The sequence below is a fragment of the Triturus cristatus genome, chromosome 7 (genome assembly GCF_964204655.1).
Source record: "Triturus cristatus chromosome 7, aTriCri1.1, whole genome shotgun sequence".
NCBI lineage: Eukaryota > Metazoa > Chordata > Amphibia > Caudata > Salamandridae > Triturus > Triturus cristatus.
Window position 1 is genome coordinate 237,996,513 of NC_140590.1, and position 18,472 is coordinate 238,014,984.

The 18,472-nt window shown below is 44.4% G+C and overlaps 1 protein-coding gene across 2 annotated transcripts in view; it reads left to right on the plus strand.

Annotated features, from left to right (window-relative positions):
- The window catches only part of LOC146809300 (cytochrome c oxidase subunit 6B1-like), a 165,012-nt gene extending 146,754 nt beyond the window's left edge, over positions 1-18,258 (plus strand). For both annotated transcript variants that reach the window (XM_085616110.1, XM_085616111.1), the window contains 3 exons: positions 7,337-7,449; positions 12,598-12,698; positions 18,017-18,258. In XM_085616110.1, coding sequence (XP_085472236.1) covers positions 7,344-7,449; positions 12,598-12,698; positions 18,017-18,070 — 261 coding nt within the window. In that variant the 5' untranslated portion in view covers positions 7,337-7,343 and the 3' untranslated portion in view covers positions 18,071-18,258. The remainder of the gene's footprint in view (positions 1-7,336; positions 7,450-12,597; positions 12,699-18,016) is intronic.
- Positions 18,259-18,472: the final 214 nt, after the last annotated feature.

An 18,472-nucleotide genomic window follows, 5' to 3' on the forward strand; every position in this document is an offset into this window, starting at 1 on the left:
GAGACCTAAAGTTAGGACTCCTAACTTCTGTGAATACTGAAATGAGTAAGTGCTTTCTGTGAATACCAAAATGAGTAAGTGCCTTCTGTGAATACCAAAATGGTAGTAAGTTTAGGATTTTCTCTTAAGTTAGTTCTGTGAATCGGGCCCGCTGACTTTATGTTAGACTTGGACCTAAAAGTTAATTTCACAAAATCTTATATTATGGTTTGCGGTCCATGCCATACCAAATCAAGGAAATTCATTGTAAAGGGCAAGCAATTTGAAAAGATTTCTAATTTTAACTATCTGGGGAATGTTCTTTTTAATAAATATAACTGGGACCTCGTTATTACATCTAGGGTGATGAACACCAACCGTGCTGTGGAAGGCCTTTTTCGCTTCGCATGTAAGCTAGGCCACAAACCCATAGTAGAAATTATCACTTTATACAAAGCAAAATGCTTGTCTATTGCCACCTATGGGGCGGGAGTATGGGGAGTTCATAAAGGCACCCAGCTGCAAACATTAGAAAACAAGTTCTTAAAAAGATTGTCGATGCTCCCAAAATGTGCCTCCACAGCATTCTGCCATTCTGAGGTTGGGATGGGTTTTATTGAAGATCTGATTCATATCGCCCCGTTGATTCTGTGGGCCAAAGTCTGGCAGTCAGAAGACTTAAAGCTCACAAGGGCGATTATTAAGGACTGCATGGCCATGGATAATGCCAAGGCTATCCCCTGGCTTAGTTATGTCAAAGTCAGATTTAATGAAATAGGCCTAGGCCATTACTATGATAATCCTTCTAGTATTGACAGAAATATGATCTACATTCTCATCGTATTGTTCAAGTATGCCAACTCTAAGTATTCTTGCACATTCGTGCAAAATGTCTAACCTTCCTGCAGTTCATGCAAGGTTTACCTATAGCTGGGCAGTTTTTTGCATTAGCTAAATGCGTGAACGATCCACATATAAAACAGTAACCTTGCTTTTTATTCTCTAGAGTCTTATGTGTAACAACTTTTGGTTCGGATACCACTGCATTAACTGATTCAGCATCAGATTAATTTTTAGATTAATTTAATTCCTTTGAGGCTAAGGCTGATCTCTCAAAGCCTCTAGTAATTTCCAGCGTCTCATTTAAACTGGGGTTTCTGCAACATAGAAGTCTCTCTTGTGTTTTCTTGTTAAGACAATTCACAATTAATTGATCCCTCAAATATGAATCAATACAACCATCAAATTCACAAGTAGCAAATAATACTCGCAATTCAGCTAAATAAATTCAATGGACTCATGTTGTAGCTGACACCTGGTATAAAATCTGTGTCTTTCCACTATTATACTTGTAGCATCCTTGAAGAAGTTACTTAACCTATATACTGCTTTCTTATGAACATCAGGTTGCAAAACCAATGGAAGATGATCAAAAATGCGTTGGCCTTCTGATCCCCAAGAATTATATAAAAGCTCCAGCTTTCTGACTGGCTTACATATGGACCCATCCATTACTATAATGTACCTTGCCAAACCTTTGAACCATTGTTTCCATTTGGCCCTCAACTCCAGATGTCAGCAGTAAACTGACTATCCTGGAACTTCGTTCTAGAATCCCCAATGCATTCCAACTTCCGCGTTCCAAAAGGAACCCTGAATAGATAACAAATATAACAATAACACAGTACCAGAATGCCTGAACATCTGCATCCACTTTCACCAACCCACCAGACATTCTACGCTCTGCCTCACTCTTACTTGAACACAATCCCCGCATCCTGAAAAGCCCAACTGGAGGTCGATCATTCTCCTGCATTGCACCCAAGACATGGAACGACCTCCCTCAACGCATCAGTGCCTCCTTCTCTCTTCTTGAGTGCGTAAGAAGCTTAAGACTTGGCTCTTCGTATAAGCACCTTGGGGACCTCAAACCTACACACCTGTCCAAGCACCTGGATACCCTCTTGGGTGATTAGTGCACTATTCAAATCAATATACCATAACATAGCGTAACATATTAGTTCAAAGATAGCAACTGGTATGAACGATTTGTACGCAGAAGGCACTACTCTGTATCTGGTAAAATCCCATCTTATTACTTCTTGAGGATATCGAAGGATTCGATTTCTGACGCATAACCCCTATGACACCAGCTTCATCTAGTATGGGGAGCAGCATCAGCATTTGACTTTTGCAGCCGTTTCCCTAGTGTTATTACCCTTGCACACTGTTTTACAAGGAGCTACCATCAGTTAACAGCTTCTGTTAACTGCCAGTGTAAACCAAGACCAAGCTTAATTCATTCAGTTGCTAATGTGGCATGCTGGTAAATGCAGCACAAATGCAATTTGCACCCGATAAAAAGGCAGCTACTCCGCTATAGCAGGGGAGCATCACTCCCCCCCAACCCCCTGCCAGCTGCCAAAAAAAAATCTGATAATAAATGCTTGTTTAATATCGTTTCATTTTGACTGTCAGAGCCGAGGCTTGGAGGCAGGACCAGAGATGACAGGCTGGTGAAGGAGTGTTTTGCACTATAAACAGTGTGCATGATGGTTTGGCCGACCGTCTCAGGACGGCCAAACCGTCATGAGCGCTGAAGCTCTCTCCAATCCCACCTGCTTTGCTGGGTTAGAGAGCAGGCACAGGCTCGCAGTCTACCTGGGAGCGCAAATTCGCGGCGCTCTGGACAATCATGACGCCGCTTTCATGCAGTGTCAGGTGTGGCAGCAGGGGATTCTCGGAGCCTGTGCCTGCAGTGCACGGTGCTAGATCGGATAATTGTGGATGCAGGTAAGTTAGGGGCATATTATCAAGCACGGCGTTAAAATTATTGCCGCTTTAGCGGCAGAAAACTGCCGCTAAAGCGGCGATAATGGGCTTGATAATATGCCGCAGAGAATTCCAATAGAAGCCCATGTTGACGCCAGAACAAGGGCTTCTATGGGAATTCTCAAGGGCATATTATCAAGCTCATTATCGCCGCTTTAGCGGCAGTTTTCTGCCGCTAAAGCGGCGATAATTTTAACGCCGTTTCTTGATAATATGCCCCTTAGTTTTAATGTTGTTGTCCGTTCCTGGTTCCCTCCTCCCCCGCCACTGCCCAGATACCATCCACTGCTGCACCTGTTTGAGCCCAGAGGGCCTGATTTAGAGTATGAGCACAGTGATGGCCCGCTCTCTGGCCCAAACCTCCGCCATAATTAGATTAGGTGTGCAATGAAATCATACTGCCTCCCACCACCTTGAAAGTACACCCCTTCTTTCACCCGGACAGACTATCATGGCAAGGGTGGCAGGTGGCTGAGTGGGCCTCCTCAGGTGACCTGGGGGCTCCCTGTACCATGGGGCCCTTTGTTACATCTCTCTTTTAGAGATCCCCACAAGGCAAGCAGAGATTCAGTTAGCTTCAATAGATCTGCTACTTTGGCAACTTCTTTGAAGACATTGTGACGCTCTTGCTCTGCAACCATCATTAGATAAATAGGGAGGGCCAGTGGATTAATGCATCCACTTTAGGATTTTCCATTTGACTTTGTGGTCACAGGTTCAAATTCCAGCACGTCCACTGCGTCTTTCATCCTTTCGGGATCAACAAAATGAGGGCCATTGAGTTGTATAACAAGATGTCCCAAGTGGTGAGTGTGTGCTTTAGAAATACACAGGTTACTATGTCCTGACAGCCCTGTGTCCAACAGGCCCTATTTATGGTGGTGCTCCAGCCTCACCAAGTTCAAAATTACTTCCTTACTGTCCTGTCTAATTGACCCTGTTGATCTAATACATTTCCCTTTTACGTCTTTCCCTCATTGCCACTTCATGGATGGTTTTATCCAAGTACAAGTCCTATAGAAATATCAATGCAATACAATGCAAGGTAAACTGTGGCAAATGCTTGAGCTCTCACAAATATCTATCTATCTATCTATCTATCTATCTATCTATCTATCTATCTATCTATCTATCTATCTATCTATCTATCTATCTATCTATCTATCTATCTATCTATCTATCTATCTATCTATCTATCTATATATATATATATATATATATATTATCTACTGGCGGTCGCCAGTAGATAGTTATAGTTAGGACCGTGTTTCCATAGGAAATCTGCAACATTCTATTTTGAATAACTTTGGCGCCGATTGACGAATCCTCGCGAAATTCTCAAAATAGGTGGGGCGCTCCGCTCCGCTCCTTCCCTGAAAGTCTCGGGGGGATTCGTCAAGCGGGGGCTGAGAAAAAGGGGAGGTCCCAAAACGCGTTTTCCCCATGCATTTTTCCATAGGACCTTTAGTCCGAGCTACAGCCCGAACTGCTGAACAGAATTACTTGAAATTTGGCAGAGAGGTAGCCCTCAGGTCAGGGATGTGCCTTTTGAAGGTCTCGTGTAAATCTGTTCATTATTTCCTGAGAAAATAGCATTTAAATCAATATATATATCTATAGGCGCGCTCCGAGCGCGTACCGTAAGCTTACCGTACGCGCACGCCGCCGTGCGCGAGCGCGATTCTGATTGGTTGTTAGATCTTAGTAAACATTCGAATCGGTCGAAACCAGGAAGTGTCGGCCGCCATTTTGTCTCTCGCAGTCTGAGGGGGTGAAAAACAAAGGTGGATAACGTGTAATGGGGGCAGGCTGGACTGTTCCTGACCCCCTAGCCTTGGTCAGGGGGTCCCAGAAGGACCCCCAAGGGCAAAAATGTATTTAAAATTTTTTATGAAAAATCGCGGAGTGCGCGTAGCGTACGCGCACGGTAGAAACGGAAAAATTGCGTGAACTACGTAACGTGGGCGCACGGTGAAAAACCTTAAAATAAATAAATAAATAAATAAATACATAACTTAGCATTTAAAAAACCGTACAAATTCACTGAAAAAACCATAGGTTTCACACACGTTATAGTTAGGAATTAGCATTTAAAAAACCTTGCAAATTCACTTAAAAAACCATAGGTTTCACACATGTTATAGTTAGCTGGGCATTTCACTCGTGAAAAACCAATGAAATTCCCCCGTTATAGTTAGTGCAGGCAACTATAACTCACGCGACCGCAATCCTCTGCTGATGACGTCAGATAATACATCACTGATGACATATGTGTCTTTCTGGAAAAAAAAATATTTGTAATATATGTATAGCTAAAAATTAATGGAAGAAGACATGGGTAAATAAGTGTCTAAATACAGTGATGTAATATCTGACGTCATCAGCAGAGGATTGCGGTCGCGTGAGTTATAGTTGCCTGCACTAACTATAACGGGGGAATTTCATTGGTTTTTCACGAGTGAAATGCCCAGCTAACTATAACATGTGTGAAACCTATGGTTTTTTAAGTGAATTTGCAAGGTTTTTTAAATGCTAATTCCTAACTATAACGTGTGTGAAACCTATGGTTTTTTCAGTGAATTTTATATATATATATATATACTTAAAGGGACTTTCAGACAACCCTTTTCATCTTCATCCATTGGCTTGTTGTTGTGTTTTTCACATTTTCCTTCTGCCCACTTCAGCCATTGGCTAACCTCACTGTGAGGGACTTCATTCCTCTCTTTCAGAAAACGCATATCAATAGAAAGTAGTTCTCTTCAGCACCAGGGAGAACTGTGGCAAAGAGTGCTTTGTGACTGTAAAACAATGTTTGTACTTCTAACTGCTGTTTTTTCCAGATTGACGAGATACAGCTGCTTCCCCAACAATGGAGTTTTACAAAACTCATGACAAAACAAAAAGGACATTGACATAGCCAAAAGACTGGCATCTCACACCGGACCTATTGACTTTGCCAATATTTGTTTTACATCTATGAAGCAATTTTTAAACTATTTAGCAAAGTTTGATGTTTGTATTCTTGTTCATTACATTTTTCTCTCATTATCTCACACGTTGTTTAGTTAACTGCAAATATAACATGCCTCATACCCAGAGGGTCGCAAGGCATTTTAAAGTGTCAATGGTATAAATGGTTCTCTTGAGTTTGATGTATGTATTACATGGGAGTTCGTTTGTAGTAGCTGTGTTTGATTACACTGTTCAATATCAAATATCAAAGCCAACTAGACATTCCCTCAACTACACCTTTGGATTCGTAACCAAATCACATAGGATAGTAAACGATTTCAGAAACATTTTAAGGCGATAGTTCTCTCCTTGGATTATGTTATCTTCATAACAGAGTGTGTAGCAGAATCCTGTTACTCGCTTTGCAGTATGGGAGTGAAGGTGCTGTGCTGTCTGACTCACGGGCAAGGTCGGCCTGGCCCACAGGTAGCGCCATCTTAACAGGATTATAGGCCACTGGGCAAAGCAGTGCACTGGGCTCTGCCCACACAACCACTCACAGGAATCCAAATGTTTAACTGAAAATTAGTGTTAAATTCTGGTCTGCATGGGGCCCCTTTGCTCCTAGGGTCCCCAGGCAACTGCTCAGCCTGCCCCTGCGTTAAGACAGCTCTGCCTATAGGGCAATCTCGGAGTGTCACTAGTGCTGCTCTGACAAGTCAGTCTGTGGGCCGTTTTTTTGGCTATTTTTGGACCTATTTTATGCTTGGTGTGATTGTTTTCACTATTGATTTTCCTTGATATTATTGCAAACATTGCCTGCAGCAAGCATAAATGCATGCAGTCACCCATACCTTGCAAACCTCCATATACTGTGCCTCTTTGTAAATTCAAAAATACCCCAATTTTCAAATGTGGCCAACTTTTTTAGCTATTTGATTCACCAATGGGGAAGCCATTTTTTTAGTTTAGTGGCATGGGTGTGGCTGCAGGTCCATTGCTCCCTGTGCCAATGGGAGGGACCCCGGGCCTGATTTATACCTAAATACTCCCCGACGATTCACCTCTGCTGTGTTAACCACATTGGTCGATCAACCTAACACGTAGCTGCCATGAGTTGATACTTCTGGTTTTTGCGCCTTCTGATGATTACACAATCTGAACCTTTATGAGTGAGGCATAGGATGCACTGATGTGAGAGGGAGCGGTAACGATGCTTCAATAGAATGATACACAAATGCCAGGGATCCTGGAGGAGGATTCTAGTGTGTCCAGCCCTGAGCCCAAGGGACCAATGAGGTACCACTGCCTCCAGGGCCATCGCCATCTTCCTAAGACTGTTTTACTAAAGCAATGCTCAACAAACTGTTTTCTCCCTTTCTATTCTCTGTTCTTTCATCTCTTTCTCCTGTTTTATGGCACACTGAGATACTTTGTTTAGCACTGCGCCCTATAGAAATACCCCCATGCCTTTTCCAAAGGTCTTCTAACTTAGTCAGCATCATCTTGAAAAACTCTGACTGTTTGGTGGCACTGTCTAAAATGAAACGTTTTCAATTGTGTGTTAAAGCAAGGCAATGGCAGAGGAAGTCCGGAAGAAGTTGGAAAACTACAAAACTGCCCCCTTCGATGCCCGATTTCCTAGTGTGAGCCAGACCAGAAACTGCTATCGGAATTACCTTGGTAAGACATCAAATATAAGCATAGCTATAATGACGTATGATTTTATTTCGTAAAATGTACTTTACACTGTTGTAAGTTCCATGACGGCAGAACTAGGGCCAGGCTCAAAAGTACAGGATGCTTTAGTTTGCATAAAAAAGGTGGTTGTTGGTGATATCCTTGGAGGAGAATCCGAGAATCGTAGCAGTCTGATTGGCTGGTTGCAACTGAAAACCCGCCAGCATTTTGCATTGGATTTACGGGTGCAGATCTGCGGAAATGGGTTTGCAAATCTTTACAAAAAAAAACAGATACATGTAAATTCACAGTGTGACATTGCATGGAAAAGGCCCCGTTCAATGACCAACATGAACATGTGAGCTAGACAGAAGGCACAGCTGGTATGGGTGGGATAAGTGCTGAGAAACAAACAGCATGACTACAGCCTAGGTCCTAACCCAGAAGTCGCTGTGTGTAGCTGAAGTCTATGCGCAGCTGGTTTTGGTGAAATATGGGCTAGACACAGGGCTTGGCTGTAGACACTCCTGTGTCACTGTCCATGGCCAAATGCCAGGTCAGCTGGTTTAATTATGATACCCATGACCAAAGACCAAACAGCTGATTCTTGTGGATGGAGGCTGGACCCATGGCCTGGCCATAAGCCGAGTCCTATATCCAGAGCCCACTCTGCTTAGCTGAAGGCCGCATGCAGGTGGTTTGGGTGGGACAGTGACTGGGAGTAGGGCCTGGACAGAGGCCATGCCCTACACCCAGAAATCCCTACACTTGGCCAAAGGCTGGCACTAAGAGGCCCTACAGGGACTCTTAGCCTTTCGGGTGCTTCTCTTCTCACACCAGATGGTAGGCTGGCGAGCCAGATCTCACTTTGTAAAGGAACCAACAGCGCTCTCTCCCCGGCAGCGGAGCGAGGTCCCTCTGAAAGGAATTAGGCCTGAATCTCTGTAAATGAAATATTGCCTGAGGTGAGGTATGGCATGCCAAGCAGGAGCAGCCCACAGGCATATTGAATAGCACTCTGACATATGATGGCAGCGTACTCTTGCCCATTAGTGCCAGAACATCCATGCCTTATGATAGTAGCATACCAGACTTAAAAAGGCGGCATGACCTGAGCCTAATAGGGCAGCACTTCTAGAATATAATGTCAGCATGTACCTGACATAATGGTAGCGCCCTACCCCTTAGCAAATGATAGTTGCACATCCCTGACACAAGATGGCAGCACGCTTCGGATATGTGATTGCAATAGTCAATCTGCAGTTTCTTGGATCGCCATTGTTAGGCCTGGCATTTCTTGGCGTGACTACCCCTGACTTTTTGCCTCTACCTCCTCTATTTTTGGTGCTGTGATGGATATGGTGTTGCCAACTTAAAGGCTTTTGACTCTTTGCCACTACTAAACAGTGTCAACGTGCAAGTGCTCCCTGTGTAAAGTGTAATGGTGATTGGTTGTCCATTACTGGTATGTTTGCTTTACTAGTAAAGTCCCTAGTGAGGTGCACTATGTGTGCCAGGGCTAGTAATGCAAATGCTACTGGTGGGCCTGCAGCACTTATTGTGCCACCCACTCAAGTAGCCTTGGAAGGGGAACACAAGCCTGCCATTGCAGGGCCTGCGCGCAGATTCCTAAACTGCCATGTTGTTTTGGTAAGTGCACACACTTACCAGACTCTGCCCTTCCCATTCCATACACCTCAGGCACCCCTATGGTAGGTCTAGGGTACCCCCTGGACAGGGTGCAGTGCATGTGAAAGGTGCGTACCATGTCCTAGCACTGAAATAATCTCCATTTTGTTTTCACTGCTGAAAGGCCATCTTTCCCGTTAGAATAGAATGGGAAGGCTGTGTAATATGTTTTCCAGCCTGTCTTCCCAAAGGGCTTAAGATGGAGAGGTGAGGTTTAGTATGCCTGAACTCACCCTGCAATAACACATCTTTTTATAAAGATGGTTTTTGCATTGTGTGTTTGTAAGCCACTCTTTTAGAAGTGACTGAGTTTTTGTGCTTTAAACATTTCTGTGTGTCTCTGCCTGGTTGTGGATTGACTGGTTGGATTTGAAAGTGATAGGATCTGGGGAATGTCTTGATTCAGGGGAGGAGGTGAGACAGCACGGGCTGACCTGTAGCTGGAGTGTCAGAGGAGGAGTAGGCCTAGAGGTGAAGAGGTCTGGGCTGGTGCTATAAAACAATTGTCCCATCTCCTGCTGAGAGTTTGAGAATCCAGACCCCCACTAATCAAAGGAAGAAGGTGTCATTGGGAGAGAGGCACCCAGAACTGGTTTGAGCAGGGGTCAGTGCCCCCTGTAACACAAAGACTTCAAAGCCATTGAGGGGTATAACTATGCAAGCTGAAGCCCCTAAACTTTGGAGAATGGCTTGAACAAGACTTGAGCTACTTCGTGGATCAAGAGGAACCTTTGCCAAGGAAGAAATACCTGAAGACACTGCTGGATAGGACTGCTCTTGCTGTGTGATCTGGGGCTGGCCTGCAGTTTGCTGTTTCAACTAAGGAAAGGCTGTAGGGACTTTACTGTGTGCTGTGTCCCCCTGCTTGAAGGACTTTGCTGTGTGCTGTGTCCTGAAGTAGCTATCCCCAAGGGCCTGAGGTGAGCTGGCTCCCTGTTTGGAAACACAGGAACACAAAATCTTCCAGAGAAGACTCTCAGATACGCCGTGGGTGCGTGTGCTCTGTCTAGCCTGAGACTTTCGCAAGTTGTGCCCTGTTATCTTGGGCACCGGGAGTTCCAACCGAGACTCTGATACTTGGTGTGCGTGTGCTCCGTCTAGCCTGAGTCCTTCGAGAGGATCATCCTGTGGACGTGTGTACCGGGGATCCAAGTAAGTGTCAGCGACAGAGTGTGCATGTGCTTGGGGGCAGCCTGAGACTTTCGTGTGGATTGTCTGTGATCGTGCACACCAGAAGAGCAAGTGTGTCTCAGTGATGTGGCGTGCGTGTGCTGTTCGCGGCCTGAGACCCTCGCTGGAGGTGCCCTTTGTTCGGGGGCACCGGAAGATAAAGTGTATCTCAGCGGCACGGAGTGCGTGTCCTTTCTACTGCCTGAGACCTGCGCAAGGGGTGCCCTGTGATCGGGGGCACCGGAGGATAAAGTGTGTCTCAAGTGACGTGGAGTGCGTGTCCTTTCTACGGCTTGAGATCTGCGCAAGGGGTGCCGTGTGATCATGGGCACCAGAAGATCAAGTGTGTCTCGGCGATGCTGCGTGCGTGTGCCGTGCGCAGCCTGAGACCATTATGAGGAGTTGTGGGTTATCGTGCACCCGGAGGTTCCGTGAGTCTGATTGACTCAGTGTGCGGGTGGGGGAACAGCCATTACAACGCGGTTTTTACCGTGCGCAGCTTTTACATCGCATGCGTTACAACGCATGCGATGTTACAACACAATGCCATTACAACGCAAGTCTTTACATCGACTTGCGCTAGATGGCGTGCTAACATTACAAATAGTGTAGTTTACTATCCCAACACCTTCTCTACTGTTACGTGGACTGAAGTTGGAATAGTAAATGACACTTTTCTAATGTTAGCACGCCATCTAGTGCAAGTCGATGTAAAGACTTGCATTGTAATGGCATAGCGTTGTAACATCGCATGCGTTGTAAAGCATGCGATGTAACTGCACGCGTTGTAATAACACGCGTTGTAATGATTGTGTTCTATCTTACCCGTGAGGGAGTAGCAACTGTGGCCGGAGACTAACCGCAAGCTAGTACGAGTGGCGGAGAGACCACCGGAGGCACCGTGAACGGTTCCGGAGTAACTTACGTATTGCATTACTCATGCATAGCGGAGTATCTGATGATTGTATGACGCATTGCTTTATTTCTGCTCAACGGACTGCCTGTTCTGTCGTATTGCCCATTGCATTAGTTTGCCTAACGAACTGCCTGATAGGTGTGTTACGCATTGCACTAGGTTTGCATAACGAACTGCCTGATAGATGTGTTACACTGTGTCTTAAGTCCTGCATCACGATCTGCTGGATTGTCGTATTACACATGGTATTAGTGTTGCATACTGAACTGCCGGATATATGTGTTTCGCATTGCATTAGTTTCGCATAACGAGCTGCTTGATAACTGTATTACACGTTGCATTGCTTTTTCCAAACAGAGTACCTGAAAGGGGACCGTACGCATTGCATTACGGGGGCATAACAGTTTACCACGTTGTTGCGCTACGCATTGCGTTACCGTGACAGTACATATCGCCAGATAACCGTGTTACAATCTGCATTATTCTTATGTTGTGAAGTACCGGACTGTTGCATAACGAACTGCATATTATGACATTAGGATTGTTTAGTTTAGCTCAATAATAATAGGCCAGGGGAATATCACCCCGATGCAAATGTTGGTTTAGTATTGTGTGGTCACATCGTATATCTTTTTATAAACATATACTTATTTTATATGAAACATGTGTGTAGTCAATTTGTGGTGTCATCATTGGGTTGCTGTGAGCGCAATTCCAAATACTTTACACATTGGCTTTGAAGATAAGCCTGGCTGCTTGAGCCAAGATACCAAGGGGGTGGGGCAGGGGCTATCTCTAGAGGTGACCTGTCTTTTCCCTAATGTTGGGGCTCACGGTTCCCTGTTTGGCCTATGGTAACTACCTCAGCCAACCATGGATCCTGGGGATTCTAACAGCCATGGTACATTGAACTGAGACCTGGCATCCGATGGAACTGCCCTTGACATATTGTGATAGTCTTGACGTATGATGCCAGCACCCTGATATGTATTGTTGGCAGCACACTGGCTCGCACTCTAGCAGAGGCTCAGACCATCATGACATTTAACAACTGCACCGCCATTAACACATCTCTGGTTACTAAAAGTGCATGATCTGCTCAATAATATGATGTATTTATCTTATGCATTTTAAACAAATTGTAAGTTTTGTATCCATTTTGTTATTACTTTTGTGTGGTGCCATACTGGTTAAAGTTTGTGTGGAGCCCCTTCCTATGGTTTCATTGGGCTAGACCGTCATGTGACCTGATGTCCTCTGACGTCACTGGGAGGAAGTCAAAGTGCGTGTGATTTGCCTTCTTTGCCTAGTGTTGATTAGACACCAAAAAATGCTATTTTTGTTTTACTTATTAAGAGATGTATCTTCCATTTCAGATTTTCATCGTTGTGATCGCTCTCTGAAGGAGAAAGGTGTCGATCCGTACCCTTGCCAGTGGTACTTTCGTGTGTACAAAACCCTTTGCCCCATGTCCTGGGTAGGTGCCAGTGAGAAAATGGTGGAGTTGAAAAGAATCATTTGTCTGTACTTTAACGTTTATGAACTTTGATTTACATTTGTTGTGCATGTCTATAAGGAGTGCGTGCCATTGTCTCTCCCTCTGGTGTAGAGTAATGTATTGGATATCTGTGTGGAGTAGATGGCACCGCCTGGTATGTAGTGTGGCACATGGGGTTATTTATGTGGTGTAGATTGCTACTGGCTGGCAGGTGAATGCGGGAGAGGAGGCTGAAAGGGGAGAGCATGATGCTCTAGTTGGGAGCAGCTATACCTGTAACATACAAGTACATTTATAATGCATATATAAAGAAACATGGTTCTCTATTATGACACTCTCTCTCTGTTACACGCTCTCATGGTCTTTGGACGATAGGTGGCCCTTTTCTTTTATCAAGATAGAAGTATTTTTTTATTTTTAATGACATATTCCTTCACTCATCCAGTTTTTCCTTCATCCTGCTTGGTTTCATTCCTATGGTGGAAAAGTGTTCAGGAGGGCAACCCTGAGATGTGCATGGCCTCCTTCGAGACTCACACACCAGCAAGATCAGTTAGGAGAAGCATTATGGATAACCGTGGACAGAAAGGGGGTTTGTCTCTGAGCCAAGCAGAAAGAGCTTGGAAATAACTCTGATGGTTCTTCTTGGGGGGCCCTCTTCCCCAGAAAGGACAGGGAGGCTTAGCTTGTCTTCTTCCATCGCTGAACGAACCAGCGAGTTGATGAACACGCCATGGTGTGACCATCCTTTTCCATGCCAGTCTGCTTTGAAGTGCTCAAACTGGACTATTTCAACTTGTGTTTAACTAAACCCACGCCTCTGTGGTTAGTGACTAGAGGCATTAGACTCCCCGGATTTCACCTAGTGCTTTGAATCAATCAACCCTAGATGAAACATGTAGCACTACATAAAAGTCTAAGCTCTCTCGAATATTTATTTCGAAACATTTCACCTTTAATGATTGTGATCCATTATAATTCTCTCCTCTTTTCAATCAACATCTGGAGAGACCTGGATGTTCTTCGTCTGGCAAACACTGCATCACTAGGTTTGCTAGTTAAAACCAGCATCTCAGAAGTGCAGCATGACCAGGGATTATTGAAAAGACGGGCAAAAGAGGATGTGTGAGCTGAGCAGATGGTTAATCAATATATGAACAAAAAGATTATATATATATATATATATATATATTAAAAAATGACATTTCTGTTGTTTACAGGTTTGCTAATATTTTAACCCCCCCCCCTTTTTAATTACCCTTTAAAATATACAAACTACTTATCACATACTCACCAATAGAAACATATATGCATTGTAAAGACTTGCTTGGTAAAGACTTGCATGGTACAAGTAATTGCGATGTAAAAAATGCGTTGTAATTGCCATGTAAAAATGTCATGGTAAAAGACTGTTCCCTGTTTATGGAGGACCCTTGGTTCCATTTTGGGAAGCCCAGGCATGCCAGGTCAAGTCATGAGGAGAGGAATCCCCAGACAGATTTGTGCATTGCTGCATTCCTGGGAGCTAGGTGTGAGACAAACTGGATGGAGAAGAAATAGACTATCTTTTCACTTCAAAAGACTGCTCTGATTGAGTGATAGATCACAAGGAAGGGTACTTGGACACATTTCAGGGAGAGAGATAGGGCAGATAAGGGAATCAAGAAGTGTAGCGCTGGGGAACTGGGATTAACCTTTTGATGCACAAATCACTGTGGCTGACATCCAGGTTGAACTCTGGTCACTCCCATGAATTGTGTTGTGGAACAGTCAGCGGCAGAGACTTGCCTGTTGTGATAGACATCTTTCATGATACAACGTACACTCCTCAGGCGCAATCGCCCACACCACAGCAGGTCCTTCTGGTATACGGCGCAGCTGCTAAGTTCACTAGTCACTAGTCCTGGCATGCAGGTCACACAGCTAGAAATAAAATACTACTTTTTCTTATAAAAGCAAGTGTTTGACTGGACATTAAATTATTGTTTGTACTGTTAGCGCTTTGAGTTATGAGTTGTATTCACTGACCTGTAACTATTTTTCCCGAGGAGGCCTTGATTGCTCGATTGCAGCTACCACTGAGAGTCAAGTACAGAAGGTGTACTTGGTCCAGTTGAGCAGGATCCATAATAGGTCAGGCCCTGGGACATCAGGATTAAAAGGCCTCAACCATCACACTTGGGCCCAGTAACCCCGGCGTGCCCCATGGCCCTCTGAAACCCACCAGTGACACCCTCCAAGATGCGACATTCTTGCTGGGGTAATGGACGTGGAAAGGAAAGGCTATAAGATGTCATTTGTTTTGTAATACACTTCAAAATGTGAATACCTGTAAAAAAATCTGGGCAAATATTTCAAAATATAACCGCAGTTAGAAAAACACAACTGAAGCAAATTTTGCATGTAATTCTGAAGTGTGATGGAAACAAAGAATTTAATAGGATCAGAACAAATCATGTTACTTAACTTGGTAAAGCACAAATGATAAATAATCGCTAAAAACTCGATTCCAACACATTATTGTTCCTGCGCTATATAGTTTTATCAGTAAAACTACATGTCTGTGCAAATTTAGTGGCCATTCCAGTAGACGGCGTGCTGTCTGTAAATGACAGCGGACTAACACACTATGCTTTAGCAATATATTTGTGAAAGTGTGCTCCAAAATGCATCATCAACTATGTTCCACACCCAGTGTTTTAAATGGCCCGGTACTGAGTACCGGCACTTTTTTATTTTAAGAGGGATAGTACCGGCACTTCTCGAGAGTGACGTCATACTTTTAATTAGAGAGTGCTGGCACTTCTCAGAAACAAGCAGGTACTCTGACACAGGGTACCTGCACTTCTATTTTTCCATTTCCAGCACTGTCCACACCCTTACCGTTCTGCTGAATGGGGGTGGTTTATTTGCTACACTTGTTTGCATGAGTCTTGGAATTTCCAGCATCTCAATGACTTCAGCGATACAAGATTGATGGCAGCACCTCCACTCTGAACATTGTTCCAGCACCACTGACCTAGACAAAATGTTGCTAAAAGCTCATTGTCAGGCAAAAGTAAGCCAGACTTGTTAACAACCTCAGGACTGCTACACAAACTGGGAAACCAGATCAACCTTCAGAAAACAATAGCGTCACCAGTTCAAAGAATATTCTATTTGTGCACAACAATAGACACCCTACAAAAAGAGCGTATCCTTCGGAGGAGGCTGTATCATCTATCTGGGACATATGCCATCTGCTGCGGGACACTACCATCCTCTTCCCTTCTACGCTCTCTTGCATTCCATATGCACATCGCCCCAAGAGCAAGGCTGCACACGAGGCCCCCACTAGCACTACTGCACGTGGCACGCTTTAAGCTCACACTCTTGAGGACCACCCCCTTTGTCCTTCTTTCTTTAACATTTCCTTACTTTTTTACAAGTTCATTCATTCGGTGTCTGTTTCCGGTGTGCAAAATGGAGTGAGTCCCACTGATCGCTGAGCTCAAACAATCACACTGTCCCTGTTATGGTAAATGTCTCCCTGCTATTACACTATCTCATTAATGTCATATAGACTCCATCCGTTTTCATTTTGTTCCCCAAAACGCACTTTTTCTTTGCTATGAACAATAATTCGATCCTTTTTAATTAAATTAATGAACTGTATTTGTATTTCTCTTGCCTCAATGTTAAGACAGTATTGGGGGAGGGGATACTCGTAGGGTTCAAAGCCACTTGGAGTCATCAGAGGCTCCACCCACTGAGTAAAGTAATAAACAGGTGACACTGACGTCCCCGCCTGGGATGGTTATGTCAGCCTTAAGATTGCCCTTCAGCGAAAGCTGAGGCATCAAGGGCTCCTCTGCGAGGATGAACGGGGCCGCTGCTCCTCAGATGAGCCGCTCTGGCTGTCAGGGAATCGTGCATAGCTCAAGTCAAGGCGCTTTATGGAGTGGTCTGTCCTGCACTTTCAACATTGGGTACTGTCCTTCCTGAACCCATAGACGTGGAGCTTGTCTGCAGAGGACGCCCAGGAGAACTAGCTCAGCAAACATCGAGCTGCCAGAATTTTCAGGACACTTTTAGGTTGCTTTGGTCACTAAAACCTTAAAAGTTTGAGTTTTGACGTTTCTGAAAGTTGGCCCGCGTCTGGAAATTTTAAGTCAACTTATAAATGTAAATGCCTCGAGTTCCTGGCCGGAGCTGGTCACAGGAACAGGAACACATTTTCTGGGGCGTTTATAAATCAAATTTTGGAAGATGCAAACAGTGAAACCAGATAAAAGAAATTATTTATTTTTAGCAGGCAGAAAAATTATTTAAATAGTGGGATAAGCACCCGGAGCTCTGTGGGTAATGTGCACATCACAAGTTGGAATACTTTTTGTAAAAATGAATTGGGTTCCAGTATCTGCAGCGGCTGTTGATATTGTGAACTTCATGGGACCCAATGTATCTACTTCAGAAGCTTGAAAGGCTGAGTCATCACTGCCGCGATTTGAACTTACTTGCAGCTAACATAAAGATACCTGCAGTCAGCGCTATCACCCACTGAGCTGTTGTAGCATGACTGCAGGCTGTGAACTGCTGGTTGTGGGTCACACAAGTACAAGACACACACCCACATCTGCACAGCGGACAGTTGTGTAACTGAGCTGTATGCTTGGATTGGAAACTGCAGGTTGCCCAAACCTCTCAAGAAGTCCCCTGTTACCCGTCTTTAGCTCATTCCATACTGTTTTGGGCGTTGCTGGTGCGGGTGAATTTGATGTAGGTCTGCAGTCGTGGAAGATACCTTTACGATGGCTGTTTGCATGGACCCTTTCTCATAATACTCTTGAATTTGTAAAATTAATATTCACACGTCAGTCCTATAAATATTGGGAAAACAGCTTGACACGCAACCAGGGGAAGATAGGCTAGAGCAGGGGACTTAGGGGCATATTCTGTGGTGTAGTGGCAGGAGAGTGGCCTAAAGAAGAGACCAGTTCTTGCATTGTGTACACCCCTGGCGTGCCCTTCATCAATGAAAGGTCACACAGCACAAACAAGTAAAGAACTGACATCGTGGCATGTTGTTAGGACCCAGAGCCTCTCCTTGAATCGGCCTCGCTGTGTGGTGTTGGGTGGGAGCTGGTGTCGTGTCTCACGTGTTCTCTTGGATACATTGTTGTATTACGAATAGTTATTCTGTACGTTCTAGCCTACTTTGAAGCTTGTGTGTGCTTGTATCATTGGAATGTGTTCACATGTCTGTGTTCAGGTCACCTCTGGACACTGAACATTAATCTTTCTGTCTGTTTTTCCAGGTTAATAAGTGGGATGATGAGATTGCGGCCGGGACCTTTCCTGGAAAGATCTGAATGGGGAGTACTCACTTCCTGAAAATGAATTTGTAGCCCACACTGTGGCCGTAAAATGGAGTTAATATATAATGTATGTTGTTTGTTTCTTCGTCATTCCTGGGCCCGCATTCCTGGTGGTGTTTACGGAATTGTTTGAAAGTTCGGGGCATCATCTGATTACCTCAATAAACCCTCAGGGACCGTAAGTTGTGTGCGCCTCTTCATTTCCCGGTTCTTTTTCTATCCCTCCATAGGCTCAGTCTCTGTGGATGTTGAGAAGAGCGAATCATAAACCATGCGCCACCTTGCAAGGCACCCTGCTCATTGGTCGAGGTGGATTTGTTGTGGTATAGTATCTTTGTCTCTTGAAGTACCTGTCCAACCGGCCTGTTCTAAGCCCCAACCACACAGCCTCTATTC